The 19,222-nt window shown below is 40.5% G+C and overlaps 1 protein-coding gene across 1 annotated transcript in view; it reads right to left on the bottom strand.

Annotated features, from left to right (window-relative positions):
* The window catches only part of hsd17b4 (hydroxysteroid (17-beta) dehydrogenase 4), a 35,638-nt gene that overhangs the window by 15,094 nt on the left and 1,322 nt on the right, over positions 1 to 19,222 (bottom strand). The window contains exons 3-14 of the mRNA XM_079553992.1: positions 18,944 to 19,051; positions 18,506 to 18,565; positions 18,400 to 18,421; positions 18,178 to 18,224; positions 17,780 to 17,864; positions 16,521 to 16,708; positions 14,321 to 14,412; positions 14,223 to 14,247; positions 14,009 to 14,137; positions 9,796 to 9,899; positions 2,248 to 2,360; positions 1,849 to 1,972 (exon numbers count right to left, since the gene is read on the bottom strand). Coding sequence (XP_079410118.1) covers positions 1,849 to 1,972; positions 2,248 to 2,360; positions 9,796 to 9,899; positions 14,009 to 14,137; positions 14,223 to 14,247; positions 14,321 to 14,412; positions 16,521 to 16,708; positions 17,780 to 17,864; positions 18,178 to 18,224; positions 18,400 to 18,421; positions 18,506 to 18,565; positions 18,944 to 19,051 — 1,097 coding nt within the window. The remainder of the gene's footprint in view (positions 1 to 1,848; positions 1,973 to 2,247; positions 2,361 to 9,795; positions 9,900 to 14,008; positions 14,138 to 14,222; positions 14,248 to 14,320; positions 14,413 to 16,520; positions 16,709 to 17,779; positions 17,865 to 18,177; positions 18,225 to 18,399; positions 18,422 to 18,505; positions 18,566 to 18,943; positions 19,052 to 19,222) is intronic.

The raw sequence follows: 19,222 nt of genomic DNA, 5'->3' as shown, positions 1-19,222 counted from the left end.
AATCGACATGCTACATTTCTGTGTAAATATACTTCGCATGAAAACACTTCACGTAACTTTATTTAAATAGGGAACACGTGGAAGTGCTTGGTAGCTTCTATCGTGAGCTTTTTCGGAGCTATATGACATGTGGGAGAGGCTGCGTATGTGCTCCGTTTGCGTGACAGAGCGCGCGGACAAAGACCAGACGGGGATATATTAACTCGACTAAAGTGAGCTAAGAACATATCTTAGTATGTAAAAACGGTGGCCTATTCCTTTAAGTAAGTAATAATATGTATTATTTTTTGTAAAGTCCTTCCTTCCCGGATCTCAGACACTAACCAGAGTCTAGTATCCTCCTGCATTGACATATGAGACAAGCTTTGCCTGTGAAGGTCCAATCAGGAGGGAGGGGGAGGAGCTTCATTTGACTTTTGCAAATCCTGTTCTCCTCATTTTGCAAACTAAGAAGGGCTTCCTGGTTAAAGAGGGAAGGAATTGGATTGTTTACGTTCAAATTTCACTATCTCTCCTCACATTGCAAACATACAGACTATCACTTGAATTCATAGTTGTCTAATAGAAAAATGCATATCAAATTCATATTGTTATAGAGGAATGTGAACAGGACATTATGTAAAAAGTTTGTTTTGATATTGTTGGGCAAAAAAAACACTGCTTCTGCCCAACACTTTTTTGGTTGTAATAATTAAGATCTTACAAGGAAAGAATATTTTGAATGTGAGCAAATAAACCTTCCTTCCTGCATTCATTCAACGACTGTCCTCTAATAGGGTTTAGTTCCATTTAAAGGGATATTTCAGGATTTTTGACATAGGGCCTCATTTCCTATTTATCCAGAGTGTTGCTGATTTCTGGAGATATTTTTTTTGTAATTCAAGCAGTTCTTATATTTGAAGAGTTTCGTGGCGCTAGGCAAGTGCAAGGCTGGTACATTTCTATGATGTCAGCTAGCCAGCATTACAGTCTGACACACTCCACAGTGCACCTGAGGCAAATCACTCATAACGCAAGACTAACCATATAAGTGTCTGTGTCGATAGAGTAATTTTAACCATTTTGCATTTAAAAGACCTTATATTTGAGAAGCATCAGCTTTGTGGTTGTATAAGCTACGCAGCGGCGGAGTGATCTGCTAGAAAATAGTCCCTCGAAATGCGATCATTCATGTGATGCAAGGTCAGTTATATTCAAAAAATTATTCTATCGACACAGACTGAAAACATGTGCAATAGGTGAATCCTCCAGCCAGGTGATTCTGACCATCAGCCTGGCTCCACATCATGGAGATGGGTCCCCCGGCGCGGCACTGCCGTCGACCACTGCTCCTTACGGGTTGCCCCAGCGGCATTGAAGGATGGGTTAAATGCAGAGGACAAATTTCCCTACCGCGACAATAAAGTATACAAACAGACATTTATATGGTTAGTCTGGCGTTATAAGTGATTTGCCTCAGGTGCACTGTGGAGCGGGTCAGAATGTTTTTAATGCAGGTTAGCTGATACCATAGAAATGCGCTAGCCTAGTACTAGCCTAGCGCCACGTAACTCTTCAAATATAAGAACTGCATGAATTACACAAAAAATATCTCCAGAAATCAGCAACACTCTGGATAACTAGGAAATGAGGCCCTATGTCAAAAATCCTGAAATAAGCCTTTAAGTCAGTAATGCAGTCAGTTTAGCGGTTATTATAAAACAGGGTCTGGGTATGTTACAGAAGGTTTGCACATGCGTTCTTCTCTTTCTCAACAGTACACATTTTACAGAGTGTTAAAACAAACTCTAAGCTCACAGTTATTTGGCGATTATTAGATATCTTTGAGAAAAAAAATTGAAACGTTACCCGAGTGAAGTCAATGTTGAGTCCAGGAACCGAGCTCAAGCCGCCGTCCATCATAGCATTTTGGGAAATGATGACGCCGAATGTTGGGAGGCAGCCAAATTCCTCGTGGTTCTCATACAAAAACCTGCGCGAAAATGTGAAAATGTAATCCCAAGTGAACAGAGAAAAAGTCAAGCTTTAAAGGCACGGTGGAACAGACGAACCCTAATAAAAATAGCTGCACAGATGGCTACACAAATCTGTGTGTGTAAGCCTGGATAGTTCCCCATTGTTTTATCCCCCTTGGCTCGGGTCAAGGCAAAACTAGAGCTATTATATCACTTACAGTTCAATTTCACACTGTTTGCCTTTGAGCAGCCGGCAGGTGCTTTTTACAGACAAACCGGTGCGAGCACTCACCTGAGAGAGTCCTGGTCTGTGGTGGACATGCCCACCCCCAGAGCATAAAGGATGCACTGTGTGTGGCTATAGCTGAACTGGGACGGAGGCAATTTTTGTCCCACTGCCGCTTCCTGGGGAACAGAGAAGAGACATCTTTAGTGATGGAAATCCCTAATTATCAACAGCGGGGGAAAATAGTGCCTTTGATGTTTTGTATGGAGCGCTATAAAATTCAGGACTGACATCATTCTTGTAAGGTATATACTGTACTATGCCGTGGGAGGAGCTCATGTTCTCTACCCACTCAAAACTGCAAAAACATTTTATTACAAATACTCACTGCTCAATCACTGACAGTTCAAACATCTAGTGAGCTGCAAACAATATTTCCAGACTGACAAATTGACACTTCTTCCACAGCAGGTTTACTGTCAGTGCAATACAAGCAAATCCCAGTACTACATATTTCTGGGTTAGAAACTGAGAGGGAAAAAAAAAAAAAACAATGAAGCTTTTTGACAGTCTTTCAGAAGAAACTAGATCAGTATAAATTGCAGCTGAATTATTGAGAGCCTACAAGGAAAAGGTGACCAAACATTTCATACACCTGGAGCGGTCCTGTTTGATTTATTCAGCGGAGTTAAAGCGCCTGGAGAAGCTGAGGACTTGTGGCATTTAGAATCAGCATTTCACCGATGTGCTCACAGGACCTGGGAGCTGAAAATAAACTTTATTTTTTTGTAAATATCTCACGACTCGCCTTGTCACCAGAGCAGCCCGGCCCAACACACGCTGATTTGTGCTGGCAGTGCGATTATCGATTTTGGGCTAAAGAACTTGGGCAGAATGTTGAATTAAACAACTATTAGCATTTGTGAATTACTTTCTGAGCGCAGCCTAATGCCGTTGGCTGCATTGCAAAACGCTTAGCGACGCAGTAAAAAGGCTAATTCGGGAGGCTTTGGCAAACTTCTCTGTGTGTTTCAGAGTGATGAAATAAGATATGAGGACCGTTTTCATCGTGATTAAGAATTCAAACCAAAATATTTACAAGATAAGAGAACAGTGTAAAGTCCCATATCCTCTATTCAAATTGTCAAGTATTTTATGTTATAGCTGCAATAAAACTAGAATAACTTAGACCTATTTGGTAAACAACTGAAGGATGGGAGATTGTGTAGTTACGTATGCAATTTCTATTTGAAAATCAAAAATTCAACCAAAGAAAAAGCTTCCACGAAAAAAAAGTGGCACACGCACTAATATTTGGTGGGACCGGCTTTAGTTTTGATCACAACACACATTTGCTGTGGCATCGTTTCAATGGCCCTGTCCCAATACCCACACTGCGCCCTACGCTCCTCTTCGAAGTGTGCACTCGTTTGAAGTTCATGCAAGTGTTTGAGTGCGCAGGTTACAAGTGTGCAAAAATGGCGGAATTGGGACGATGTGGCTTACGTCATTTTCAAGGTAATTTCGTCCGGCCCTGTGGGAAAAAAAAGTAGTAGTAGGCTAAATGAGTTGACTTTAAAACACGTCAAAATAAATGTATATTGGATATTAGTCATTTATTTGAGCTCGCTGTATAATTTGTCTTTTAAATGTAGAGTGTGTAACTAACTAGAATCTGGTAAGTTTTATGTTTTAATAACTTCCTACGCTTTGTTGTTAAAGTTAAAAGTTGAAATTGAATTTTATATGAATGATTGCACAAAAAAAGTAATGAAATTGTTGCATAATGTCCGTAAATACCAGTGCGCAAATCATTGTAATGCTTCATCAGATAATTCTATGCTACTTTCATAGTAACATAGCAAACCTTGAGTGTATTTACACATACAGCATACGAAAAGTTGAAATATTTCATTAAAAGTACATTTTTTTCAGCACAAGATGCAGCCATTTTTCTGTCTCTTTGGTCTGTACCGCAAAGAATTATGGGCAATATGCTTCGCCAAAGTCCGCTTGGATGCAGGCTTCAGCGAAGTGTGGATCAGGGGCGCAAAGGGGCGGGGCCAAAGACCCCTCTGGAGGATTGGGACACCCTACGCACTTGCACCCATCATCGGGAATGCGCACAGGAGGGGCGCAAGGGTGGAAGTGCGAGTATTGGGACAGGGCCAATAAGACCCTGCAATGTCATTAAAAAATCCAGTTATCAATTGGTGGATAAAATCCAGTTATCCACCGATTGATTTTGGTGGATAATTTTGCCTTCATTATCCACCAAAATCAATTGATGATGGGAGAATGTGACCACTGCACAAAGCCTTCTCCAGCACATCCCAAAGATGCTCAAGGGGGTTAAGATCTCTGTGTCTCGTGCTCCTGAACCACTCTTTCACATGTGAGCTCGGTAAATCCTGGCATTGTACTGAAACGGTGCACCGCGTCCTGGGTTTGTCCCTGTTTCAGAGCGTGGTGTCCTGCACTGATCAGCTCCTCCACCTCCTCCTTCCTCTTACTCCTGCGCAGCTCCCTCCGCTCCACAATAGTCTTTCACCATCTTCTCCTCGTTTGTCCTTTTGTTTCCAGTAGCACCTCTTGTGACGACTGTGTGTGCCTCTTCAGTGTTTCAGAAGAAGAAACTTATAGGTCTCAAATGTCTTTAGCTGACAAGTTAGCTTTACCTTTTAAAAATAAACTGAACCTCACAAAACAAATGTACAAAACAAGTAAAACACAGAAACTACAAATGCAGTTCATAGAAAAAGGCACACACAAAAAACGCAAGAGGGAAGTTGCTGCTAACAGTTAGTTAAATCCATATTTTTGGGGGTCAGGCAGTGCAGTTCATTGCGGAGGAGTTAATATACTGTACATAAATATGATATGCTAATTGGAACCATTAATATTGCCAATTTGTTTTGATTGCAATTAACATTGCAGCCCTAATGGACTGAAAATGAGTCAAATATGCTTCGTGATGGGTTTAATGTAACCACAGGACAGTTCACTGCACAGTTCACAGCTATTACTGAATATGGAAGGCTGAAGAGAAAGTAATATTTCAAGCCATTGAATTGAAGAGGCCATTTCACAAGCAGTGAATGATGTGGTGATTTTTGATTTGCTTGCAATGTGACACATCAACAGTCAATCGAAAGCACAGAACGTTCCTCACTCAACTCGCAGAATCGAAGACTGCTTTTTTCCACAAGCAACAACCTTATTTAGTTCTATAAATAGGTGAATATAATTGTCTGCTGAAAGCTCCACTGCGGCAGAAAAGAGAAATAAATAGCTTCTGGAAGCATTGGAAGAGCGCAGACTATTAGCATTACTCCTCAAGCAAAAGGGTATTTAAACGTTATCCGATAGTAATCTACAAAGTAACGATTTTCAGTTCCTTTTGTCTTTCGATAACCCACTGCTAAAAGGCATTGTAGTATCTAGCTGTTCATTATGTTTGGTATCGCTGACCAGTTCATGTTGTGAGCTTTAGGACAGTTTAGTTCAAGGGTGCCCAAAGTGGGGCCCGTGGGCCAAATTTGGCCCGCCGACACAATTCTGCTGGCCCAACAGAGAGTGACCTACTTTTGCGCTGTGGTTAATACTAACTCTCTTCCATTCATTCTCAATGGTAAATATGGATGCAGTACACTTTTTGACCACGAGCCTCAAATCGGGGGCGCTGTTTCACTCCTTTCGCAAAGTTAAGGAAACACTGTTGTGGTGTCTTGGTATTTATCAATTACAGAGCGTTGTAGCATCAACTTTCACAGTTTTCCAACTTTTATTGCAAAGGTTGTTGACCTTAGCAACAGTATATGCTAAAAATTGACTTATAAAAGAATTGATGCTGAAGTGACATATCAAAATAATCTAATGTGACAGAGTTACTGTAGGTGCTGTAGATACAGGTGTATTTTTTTGCACTAAATTGCTACAATTGTTGATTTTGTTCTACTAAAATTAGTGTGTTCGGCCCGCGACTCACAGGCACTTTTTCATTTTGGCCCTCGGAGACAAAATGTTTGGGCACCCCTGGTTTAGTTGATCTTGTGACATTCTTTGGAGGCCGTCCTCTCCCACTCACCAACAGTTTACAGATTAGAGTGCAAATTAAAAATCTTAATTTTTCCGTGGTAGACAACATGAATTGTGTTAACTGTTGAGCAATGCTTATTATATGTTGACAAAAAACAACCATGTCCTTGATTTTAAATATGAAGAGAAGACTTTTTTTGGCTCCTAAACCCTCCGAAACTCTTTGCAGTCTTGTTATTGCCAGGATAATAGCATGATTCTCAGTATACCCACCATAATGCCTCTCAGCTGGTGAAGAGCACGGGAGAGGCTGGCCTCAGGAGACCTGCTTTCATTAAAGCTGTTTATTAGGATATCAAAGACTCTCCGACATGAATGGACCAGTAATGATTTTTGTGATTAAGGATGCACAAAAAATGCAAAAGCTGAGAGAACACACACCTTTTCTTTGTTATAATAAAGCTGCAAACGTAATAAACCTGAAACATGCACACAATAGTGATGTGTATTGATTTTGAATGACAGGAAAGGGTTAGGATTATAGCTAAAACATAATTTAATAACATTATGACTTCCTGTCCTGCTACAGATTGGAGACCCCTGCTTTAAGAGGCAACTAAAGCTAACTGCTTCTGCTGGGAGTACGTGCATCACTGTATTGTCTTCGGAAACTGTCCTTCTTTCATGTAGATAAAACTGTGATGACACTTTTTTATCGGGCTTTCTTCGAAGCAACCCTAACTTTCTGCCTGGTCGCATGGTATGGGAGCTTCTTTGTTAGAAACAAAAATGCCCTGAATCAGCTGGTCAAGTGGTCAAGTAAAGTCATTGGCCAGCCTCAGACCAGTTTGGACTTTCTGCATGATAAAAAGTCAGAGAGGATGGCACAAAGCATCATAAAAGACACTGAGCATCCTTTGCATTCAGAGTTTCAATTGCTTCCATCTGGGCGTAGGTTTTTGATGCCAATAAGCCATACGAACCGTTTAAAAAAAAGTTTTGTTCCCGCTGCCCTTTCCTTGATGAACAAGTAGGGATCTAATCACCGCTGACACAGCTTTTTATCTTTGTAACAGTCCAGTGGCTTACACTTCAGCTGTATCTGTACCAAAGGCACATCCTGTTAGCATCTGGAGCACTTACAAGCTTTATATTTAAATATGCGTGATGTTTATCTTGTATAATGTTTTTAATGTTTTGACTAGTTCTCAGAATTGCAAGACAAATTTACCCACGGGTACAATAAAATAGGGCTGCTCGATTATTGAAAAAATAATAATCACAATTATTTTTGTCATAATTGAAATACGATTATTCAAACGATTATTTGTTGTCTTTAAAAAAAGGCTTTATTTTATTTATATATTTATTAATAAAAAAAACTAGGCTGAATATTTTCTGTTTTCTGAACAGTCATAAAATTACAAATGATTTCAAGTATGCCACGATTAAGGTGAGGTCTCTGTTTCACAACTGCCCCTGCTGGCCAGCCCTCACACCTGCGCAAGTAAACTGAGCGGCGTGGCCTGATGACATCATCACACAGCGCTGTTTGTTATTATGTCAGGCAAAAGCATGACCCACGGCACGTGAAATGCGAAGGGAAAATAATCCCAGCACCATGAAATAACGCAAAAAAAAAAAGTTTCAAAAAAATGTAATAAAAAAAATATTGAAAAGAAAAAAAATTAATTGTTTTTTTCGATTACGCTAATTCTGTAATCGTTTAGTGTAATAATCGAAATTGTAATCGAATTTCGATTAATTACACAGCCCTACAATAAAGTAACCTAACCTAACTGTGGTTGGTTAAATTCACCTGTCAGTCACTCAGATTATCACAGAGGCTGACCAATAGGAGGAGTGGGAGCAGAGAAGTTCCTCTGAAGGAGCCCTCTGCCTCGGGAGTGGTGGTTGGCTGTGGCTGTAAGGGTGCCTGGGTGGAGGTTTTGGGCCGGTCTGCTGCTCCCGGTGCAGACGGCGACTCTGATGGGGTTTTATCGCTTTGTTCACTTGTGCCCAGCCTTATGTAAGTCATATTCATAGTCATATTGTTATTATTTATTTATTTTTAAAGTACTTTGTGATGCACCTGTATGGAAAGTGCTTGATTGACAGTTTGATTGATTGGTCGAAAAGTAGACAGCATGTAAAGAGTAGCCCTGAATCACAAACAACACATTTTTTAAACCTCGGTGAGAAACAATAAAACAACCAAACAAAAAAACAGACCGTCAGACACCTTAGAGGTGTGTGAGATCAAAAGTGCCCCATGTTCAACCAGCCTGCATAGCTATGGTTTGATGCGCATCAAAGCATGGCAAGGACAACAACACAGCCAAACCACTCCACAACATGCACACACACGGAGCACAAGGCCGGTCAGCCGAGGACGCAGCGACAATGTTTGTCTGGAGGGAACTTTCCGAGCCACTCAAATCTCCGGTTCAGACACTAAAACTCACACGTGGTTTGCGGTTTAGACAGGGACAGGCTGTGCATCAATTAGGTTGTACATTAGGATTCAAGATGTTCTTCCACATATTAAAGGGATAAAAGAAAAAAAGCGGTGTCAATCATGAATGAGAACAACAACAAAAAAAGTTTCTTGTTCATTGGACATTTAAAGGGATATTTCAGGATTTTTGACATAGGGCCTCATTTCCTAGTTATCCAGAGTGTTGCTGATACCTGGAGATATTTTTTTTGTAATTCATGCAGTTCTTATGTTTGAAGAGTTTCGTGGTGCTAGGCTAATGCAAGGCTAGCGCATTTCTACGGTATCAGCTAGCCTGCATTCAAAATAGTCTGACCCGCTCCACAGTGCACCTGAGGCAAATCACTTATAACGCCAGACTAACCAAATAAATGTCTGTGTCGATAGAATAATTTTTGGAATATAACTGACCTTGCATCACATGAAAGATCGCATTTTGAGGAACTATTTTCTAGCAGATCACTCCGCCACTGCGTAGCTTATAAAACCACGAAGCTGATGCTGCTCAAATATAAGGTATTTTAAATGCAAAATGGTTAAAATTGTTCTATCGACAGACATTTATATGGTTAGTCTGGCGTTATAAGTGATTTGCTTCAGGTGCACTGTGGAGCGGGTCAGACTGTTTTTAATGCAGGCTAGCTGATATCGTAGAAATGCGTTAGCCTAGCGCCAGAAAACTCTTCAAATATAAGAACTGCATAAATTACAAAAAAAATATCTCCAGATATCAGCAACACTAACTAGGAATAACTAGGAAATGAGGCCCTATGTCAAAAATCCTGAAATATCCCTTTAATGCGATATATCCCTCTATCGGAAGTCATAAATTAATTTGTAAAATCTGAGTGCTAACTGAGATAGCAAAGACACTCATATGTCTGATATAATGTGACATTTACAGCTCCAAACCTCTAATGCTATCATCCACCATGTGTCACTGACATTTCCAAAGCTTCAGGGATGGAGTTTGGAGAGTCAGGTGAAGGGGCGGCCGGTCGCATGTCTTATTCATGTAACGTGACTGAATGTTAAAGCAAAGGCGCCTGTCAACATGGCGGAGAGACTCTTGTACTCACAGGATTTATCCCTGAAGCCGAGGCCACGGAGGATGTCGGATTGGCTCCAATTTCTTCTCCGGACTCCACTTGAGACAGCACGCTCACCAGGGTCTGGAGGGACTCTGCGCACAGAGGGGGGGCAGATGAGGACAACCATAATCAAAGCCTGGACAACTTCAAGGGCTTGTCATAGTATAGGAAAAACTGCTACAGAAAAGAGTGTCATAGTAACACGGTGGGGACAGCGCTCTGAGGCCACACTATGAAGTGCTTCTCAACTTTTCTCTGTTATGAAACTAGAGCAACTAAACTTTTGTAAAGCTCAAAATGTACAGCAAGCAATATCAAACATGTTACTAATGCTCAGCTAGACACAGATATTGCCGTTGTTGTAGCGCGGTATCAGAAAACGCATTTGGAAGCCGAACTAATTCATTTTAAATCTATTTTTTTGACTACCTTTCTCGACTGGGTTGCAGGCAATGGACGAGGAAAGCACCTGTTTTTGGTCTCCATGACGGGGTGCTGACATTGCTGCAATAACATCCCAATAACTCCAGAAGGTTCGCTATAATATGGAAGCCAACAGGGACTTTCCATGTGGCAAGAACAACTTAAAAGCCTGGCTCCGTAGACTTTTATTGGTTCTAAAAATTCAGTTTTCTCCCGACAACTCTGAGCAGAAAATCATATTTTTAACCACGCTGCTTATGCATTGTTTAAGTTTTTACTTTGGGCTTTGATTGATGGGCCCTGTCACTGAAGAGGCTTGTTGCTTTACAGGAGGAGACGGAACTGAATGAATGGTGTTATTAATGTGAAAGGGGAGGAGTGAGAAACGACGGTCTACAGATATTATTAATACTATGGTTGCAGGCGTTTGACAGTTAGTAAACGCCTACACGATACTGGTGCAGTTCTACAAGGCCATCATCGAGTCAATCCTCACCTCCTCCATCACAGTGTGGAACCCCGGCGCTACAGACCGGGACAAGCATCGACTGCAGCGCATTGTGCGTGCTGCTGTGAAGGTGATTGGCTGTGGGCTTCTATCTCTCGAGGACCTGTATGACTCCATTTGCCCGGAGGCGTGTGGGTCGGATCACAGCTGACCCTTCTCCCCCTGGACACGGACTATTCACCCCTCTCCCCTCAGGCAGGAGGCTACGGTCCACTCAGACTCATACCTCCCGCCACATTAACAGTTTTTTCCCCTCCGCCATCAGACTAATGAACAAAAACAACTGCTCTGTTGCACAATGTGGTTTGTCCACCCCTCCTGGAACCGCCACCTTAACGTGGTGGAGGGGTTTGAGCACCCGAATGATCCTGGGAGTTCTGTTGTCTGGGCTTCATGCCCCTGGTAGGGTCTCTCAGGACAAACAGGTCCTAGGTGACGGGTCAGACAAAGAGCGGTTCAGAAGCCACTTATGAGAGACCAACAGGCCTGGTCAGAACCATGAGGCTGTCCTTCTGTGGACCCACCACCTGCAGGAGGATTAATGACCCGGCAACGGACAAGTGGAAGAAAATGGATGGATGGATCGCTTGTCCACACTCATATTTGCTGCTAACACTTAATGCATCTGTAAATACACTCGCGTTTATTATTTAACTAAGTTATGTGTTTTATGTTTCTTGTTGCACGATCAACAGAAAAAAAATCCTAGTTTGAACCTGTTCATGACATGGCAATAAAGACAATTCTGATTCTGACTAATGCCTGATTCAACACATATCTGTGATGAAATACTTTTTGTTTGTTTAGTTTAATGCATTTATTATTTCACAGGTTACATCTTGTGATCCTACAGGGTGGTAGTGGGTACACGACTTGAGAACCACTGCTATTCTGTAAATAAAAAATGCTTGATATATAAATAATTCAAAGTGTAAAAAATATTCCTTCCTGAGCCCTACAAAAACAATTTAAAATATGATCTACCGCATTGCTTTGAGGTCCCTTTGCTTATCTTAATTAGTGTAGACAATTTCTATTCAAAGTCGTTACAGAAGGAGGACACAGGGCGTCTTTTTCTTTTCTTTATATAAAGTATATGACGCTTTTATTGATTTCTACAGGAGGCAGCAAGTCAAATTTATAGCTGTTTAATGCCTCAAACTATATTTATTTAGCAACTTAAAAAGGAGATAGAAGCGACAAGCCAGATGCACCATTCAACTGCCAGTGGTTGTGATGGGCTGCTTGTATTGCAGTTTAGAGCCAAAGGTCATATACCAACTTACATACAGCGCTGATAGCAATGCACTCATGCAGGAGGATGCACCAACTAGTCTCGAGGGCTTTCTGCTCTGGGAATGTCCAAGCGAGGGATGCTAAGCTGACAGTAAGCCATTATTCAAGGGTGATAAACCTATGTACATACGCAGTGGGTTGCTGGCCCGGTAGTCAAGTCCGATTTCACACTGCATTATAGTAGTACAATGAACATGTCCTTCTATTTTAAATCTGCAGCATCATAACAACTGGACTTTTTATTCATTCAAGAATCAAACGCTGTAAGCGAAATGGGCTGTTTATTGCTAGCAGGAAGCATCGTCCACAGAGTTACAGCAGCCAAAACTGCTATATGTACAGTATGTACCCCTGTATATGTATGTACGTCTTCTTTCCAATATAGGTAGGTCTGTCACAATACCAAGCTCGATATATTGGGGCATCACGATAAACTATATTATTGAAGACCTTTTAATACCACCTCTGAAAATGACGTTCGAAAAATATAATTCATCCTAAAAATTATCCCACAATGAACATGAAATACAATGAGACACAACTTACTTTGGGTCAGAAATAAACTATTGCATTAGAAGAATGAGGGGAAAATGCTAATAAATGTACTGACGATAAATATTGAGAGCCACAACTATAGGTTCTTACAATAGCTTTGCATGAACGCAACCTAATTTTGTGAAGGCTCTTAAAGTAGGAAGAGAACAATCCTCATTCCAAAAGTTTTTAGCCCAAGCCCAAATGCAGAGCAGCAAGACAATTAAGGGAACTGAGGATCAGAAACAGAGGGAGCCTATGAAGACTACTAATTACTATAACCCGAGTGAAATGCGATTACAGAAGCGGCGCAGCAAGTGTGTAATAAGCTACAAATGAGGCACTACAAAGCCATGCAAATGAGGAGGGCCGGTGTCCTGCGGGACCAGCACCCCCCGAGCCTCTCGTGTTAACCCAGCTCTGCCTCATCGTGACACGCAGGAGGGGGAAAATCAACAACATTAGCCACAAACTTGTTGAATGAGGTCAAGCAAAGGGTTGTTCATATTGGCTTAATTCAAGCAGAGAAAGTGGAAGAGACACACATGTTGCATCTCTACCATAAAGCTTCTTCAATTCTGATGCTTCTTAAGGAGGAGTTAGCAATAACCTGTTGTTTACATGAACTAGGGTGAGACTCTGGGTCGCTAGAAGTGTTTAAAGGGGGGAATTATGTGAAATCTACTTTTTACAGGTTTTTACCATGTTACAATGTTGTTCTCTTATCAAAAATATAGCTGTGTTTCGCATCTTTGAGTAATCTTGAATCTTCCCCTGTGGCTATTGTCAGCACTGTGGCGGCAGCTCTCGAGGGCCTACCTATCCAGGAGATGCTGTCCTGTCCTCACTTCTCGATCTCTTGCTAAGCTTAATCCTTTCATCACAAAGTTAAAACCCTTGGCATAGCTTAAAGGCGCATTATGCAACTTTTCATGCAAAAAAAAAAAAAAGATATCTGTGTGTTTGACCCCGTAGTGACCCAGTGGCTGTATGAGTGGTCAGCATGGCCCCTTTACTTTCAGTCACAGTGGCCTCCATGACGCTCCAGGATCAATCCAGAGAAAACTTTCCAAACAATTGATCCTGGGGCGTCCAAGAGACCACTGTGATGGAAAGTAAAGGCTACTGACCACTCGTACAACCGCTGGGTCATTACAATACACACAAATGTCAACCTTTTTTTTTTTACATGAAGTCAATGCATCTTTAACTACAACCACACAAGCCGCATAGTCTTTTTTTCTCTTTGCTGAAACAGCTGCGCAGCATAGGGAGCAAAAGGAGGTTGAGTGGGAGGAGCTTACATTGAGATTGCTTGGATATTTTGTTTCAGGCGTTTTAGATCTAAGTGGATCCTCATAATGTGCAAAGACTCCATATTATTAGCCAGTCATTTTTTAGAAGTTCTAGTGGTTTTCCTCAGGGTTTACAGTAACTCACCTCCAATTGTGTTGATCTTATCGGCGTCAGAGAAATCGCAGACCTTGTCCCACTTGTCCCGCACATCCTCTGGACTCATGTGGCTGTTCTTATTCCTCACAATGGCTCCCTTAGTTCGCTCCCAGCGCACTGCACAATGTACCATTCAAAAGGCATGCCGCGTTATTTTAAGAGTAAAATCATTAAAACAATCAATGATCTACAAAGTACTTACATTTACCAACCCAGCCAGCACCAACCTAAGGATAGAATAGCTATGTATGTGCTGTTGTTTTTCTGAATAAATGGTTAATTTTGTTGAAGATATTTTACCTCAAACAGTGAACCATTATCTCTGCAGTCTTCGTGGGAGAGCCAAAGGACTAACGGAGCGACATACTCTGACTTGAGATTCTCCAAAAGGTCTGGGGGGGGACAAAATCAAAACATGCAAGCGTTCAGCTATACTCAAAATATAAATAACATAAAGTGTCTTTGAACATACGCTTGAAAAAATAAAGAAAGACAAGAGGCGCTGCGGTAGTTTTCCAGATCTATGTTTAGCAACTGTGGAAAAGCCTTAGTCAGTGGAAGTCAACATATGGAGGCTAGTCATTTACTGAGGTGAGTCCATCCCGGGACAGTTGGCACGGCTCAGTGTGACAGATGCTCCTGCCGTCCAGCTCGGCAGGCAAACAAAAGTACGCCTTTAATTTGTCAGTAAATATCCCTTTCCCCAGAGCGGCGTCAAGATGTTCAGGATATATGAGCATATTATCAGCGTGCAAAATGGGAATAGTAAGTCTTTGTGTGAAGACCAGAAACCGTCTTTAGTTGCATTGATGTGACTTTTAGAGCCCATATTCTGTTATGTTGTTGAGTTTTTCATAATGTTACAATGTTGTTCTCTCATAAAAATATGAAATAAGGATGGTGGATATGTGTTTATCTATCTACAGTATGTATTAGATTCATTTGGGCTGCAAAAGTCAAAGATATTTACAAAAGTGGATCTCAATATTTTTTTTTGATAACGATAATCAGACAGTATTTTGAAAATCATCAGAAATGTGCAGAGAAAGTGCTTGTAGACGTCTAAGTTTCGGCTGATATGTTGCTCAAAAGAACACAAAAATCTTGCTTTATAGCCTTTTTGGGGAGAGAAATTCCTTATGTTTCCACCTTTGTTTGCAGCTTTTTGTTGGTTTTCGGCCATTGATGAATTGTAATTTTCATGGTCTATTAAACAATTATCGTATATATAAGTGTTTCTCTAACTGTGGTATGTGTACCACTAGTGGTACTTGAGCTACTTCCCATGACACTCAGGAGGATCATCAGCAATTTTAGCCTTTGTAGATGTTAATAAGAAAGAATTTCATTTAGACTTTAGTAACACATGTAACATGATCAGTGGCGCTCCAGACATCCACAATGACGTCAGCTCCACTTTTTAATTAATCTCAATATAGTGCCTTTAGTAAACTCCACTATCCTTAAGGTTAGGGTAAGGTGTAGGGTTAGTTTGGATTAGTTTAAGATAGCGTTGTCCTGTGTAGGTGACATCATTCCCTGTGGAAAAGTGGAGCTCCACTGATTACGTGCCCCTCCAGTGGCGTCTCACTTTTTCTGGTTTAAAATTTTATACCCAATTTTATAATTATTCACGTTTAAGGTTTGTTTGCTGTTGAGTGTGGAACACACTGACAGCATGTGTTGAGCATTTAGCCTGTGTTCTTTTTTTGGGTGTCTTGTAACTCTTTGTATATTGTTGTATATGTATAATTTATTATGCCTCACTGTCCTCAAGCCATTTTTTTTAAGGTGATTTGTATTCAGATTGGTTTCATAATCATTATATATGATGCATCATTTACGGAGCCCTTGTTATTTTTGCATTGTTGCCTCTAGCAACTATGTAAATTGCCTGGTCATATGACCATGTTGGTCACGTCATTCACAGTTCTAAATAATCATGCACCCGTGTGAATATGTGCCGAAAGTTGAAAAGCGTTGGCGTCCAAATAAATATTTGAGTAAAGGAATATGCCTCGATCCTTTTTGTTTGAATTCAAGTACGTTGTGGCCCTTAGATCTTGATGAGCACCTGTTTTTCCTGCCTACAGTGGTGATCTAGCAAGCACTCGCAGCTACCTTCTCAATTAAAAATTATTCAGTCCACTTAAGGCCATTTTCAGGCCCTTTTTAGAACAAGTTAAGTCTTAATTTGATCTTGATCCAGGCCTGATGGTACTCATAATGCTCAACGTTAACCAAAGACAATACTGTTTCATAGTTGTGGGCATGGAATAGTATAGTCGTGTTCTTGGACAAGACATTTCACCCACCTCACCCACGTATGAATGTAGCAAGTGAGTGATAAGTGGCATTGGCAGCCTTGCTTCCTTCCAGGGCAGATTGAAATATGACAAACCATACAACAAAAACTGCAAGACAATCCAAAATATAACTGTAACCATATAGCAACCCCTCTGTGTCCCACATCTCAACTGCATAATCATCCAGCGCTCACCTGGGGGCATCACAGTCTCTGTCAGCCGAGACCCAGCGACGGGAGCGATGGTGTTGCAGTGGATATTGTATTTGCCTCCTTCAATGGCCAAAGTGTTCGCAAGTCCCAGGAGTCCCAGTTTAGCCGCGCTGTAGTTCGCCTGTCCGAAGTTTCCATAGATGCCCGCAGCAGAAGTGGTCATGATGATTCTGGCCACAGACAGGGCAGTAATGCGAAAGTTAATGCAGACAGTGGTGCAATTTAGTCATGCATCCTGAAACAGTAACAGTTTGCATCCAGCCACCTAAGTCATGTAACGCATCATGTGACGTCATGCTGTAATATTACAGTATTACTGAACATCACCGAAAGACATTATTTTCATCAACCTTGATCAAATCACCAACCAGGATTGGGTTAAGCATAAAACAATTTTAGATTTTAGAGTTATTCTAACTAAGGAGAATGGTCAATGAGGAAACATATTTTGAAAGGCAAAGTCACAAACGAGTAAACCTCAGATGTCACAATTGTATTAATGGCACATTGTGTAACATTATGGATTCTACTATTGCCACCTAAACAAAACATGCTCCTAAAGACCAGCTAAACTACATTGAATTGCAGTGGTAATCAAAGAATAGAAATGAGGACCTAACCAAACAGGATAAGGCATCATACGTTTTCTTGAGTATTATTGATTTAACAATTTTACAATTTGTTTTAGTACATTTTCCACAACTGGCTATGGTAAAACTGGTTGTTCATCTGTAAATGTACCTGTCAAAAGTCGACTAATTTTACAATTTAATTTCACCGTCGCACAAATTAAAAACACATTGAAGGAATTAGCTGACTGAGAGGACTGCTTGCAGTAGTGATGAAAAGTTACTCCATGATTTACTACAGTAACTTTTCAATTACGTCCGCTCCACTTTATTCTTCCCATTATATTTCCACTGACGATTCTCCCATGGTCCCTCTGTAATGTGCGGGGTGTGTGCTGCGTTCCGCCTCAGTGCTATCTGATTACCTGTGAGACAGCTTGTTTCAAAGGTCTCTTCCAGTTATTAGACCCTCTGCTCTTGTGTTTTATTGCACACAACAGCTTGTTGGAGATTTACTAAATATGTTGGATCAGCGACTCTGCTTTTCTATGGGCAGTTCATTTCAAATTATAGAGGACTTTAGGTTTTGTCTAAAGAGAGCAGCTTGACTACAGAGAAGTTATAACTTTTACTATACATACAGTTTAATAAAGCTGTGAAGAGATCGAGTACCTGCCATATTTTTGGTTCTTCATGTGGTTCCATGCAGCTCTGGTCACCAAAAAGGAGCCCCTCAAGTGAACTCTGTGGATGAGATCTGGAATAGGAAGGAATTATACTATACATTAATCTTATACGCAAGAATATCAAGCAAACACTTTTCTTAATGTTCTTGGAATAAACTGTACAACATTTATTCACAAAAGCAAGTGCTTAAGAACATTCATTATTCGTTTGAAGAAACCGTCTCAGGGGGAGCATGTGGTTTGGTCCTATTCCTCCTACTTAAGCCTTCAACTAAAACTCTTTTTAAAAGGGTTTTATTTCATAAATGATCCCAAAGCTACCTTTATTTTTCAATAAATTACAAGATAATTAATGCTGTGACAGCGTAATAATGAAACAATTACCCCAGTCCATATCACTGGTCCTGGCAAACGACCGGTCACGAAGGATCCTAAGAAACAATGTGAAAAAGAGCGAGATTAGCTTTTTCAGTGTTTGGGACAAATGTAACATAATTTACATGATTACTGCATCTCATGTATCTTAACTTCAATCAGAAGCCCACTCCAATACCTGTCTGTAACTAGATTTATAAAAAGTGTGGTGATTGCTATAAGACGACTTACCCCGCATTGTTTATCACAATATCTGCAAGAAATTAACAATTGGAGTGGTCAGTTTCAGCTCAGTTATACAAGCTCTGATTATAGAAAGAGAAGTGACTTTACCCACCGATTCTTCCGAAAGCATCAAGAGCTGTTTGTATTAGCTTTTCTCCATCTTCCACAGAATCTGTGCATAACAGTCACCACATGGTATCAAAATGCTTCTTTCAGTGAATATTCATGACAAATATCTTCTTCCAGAAGAAAACGAGATTTTTAAATTGTGATAATGATCGGCTGAAAAATAGACTTCTTTTAAATGTCTTTTATCTAACTCACTATGATACCACTACAACATGCAAAAAATAATTTCAACTGAAAAAGAGAAATAGAAGAAACCATCCATCCTCTTGAAAAAGTGGGGTTGAGGAAAATAATTAATTTTGATGTCAGTCAGTATTTTGAGCTTAAATTTTAATGTATGTAAATGCTTTAGTTTAAAATGGTAATAAATTCACCTTGCTGATGAAGTAATAACATATATCTGAATAAGATCCATTCTCACCATAGTTGGCCACTGCTTTTCCTCCTTTGGCCTTTATCTCTTCCACCACCTTATCAGCCGCCGCAGAACTCTTTCCACCTCCTTTAATATCTCCCCCAAGGTCATTCACTTAAATGTAACAAAAAGGAAAAATAATAGTACAAGTCCCACGATTATTCTTGAGTGATTAAGTACAGGGTGAAGCTCAGGCGATTCCTGGCCACAGTTCAAGCTTAATTTGAGCCATGATCATCCAGCATATACAGATATTTCATTAATAAACACAATGCAACTTTGGTA

The sequence above is a fragment of the Gobius niger genome (assembly GCF_951799975.1).
Source record: "Gobius niger genome assembly, chromosome: 1".
Taxonomy (NCBI): domain Eukaryota; kingdom Metazoa; phylum Chordata; class Actinopteri; order Gobiiformes; family Gobiidae; genus Gobius; species Gobius niger.
Note: the sequence above shows the minus strand (reverse complement) of the source record. Positions and strands in the feature narration are given on the sequence as shown.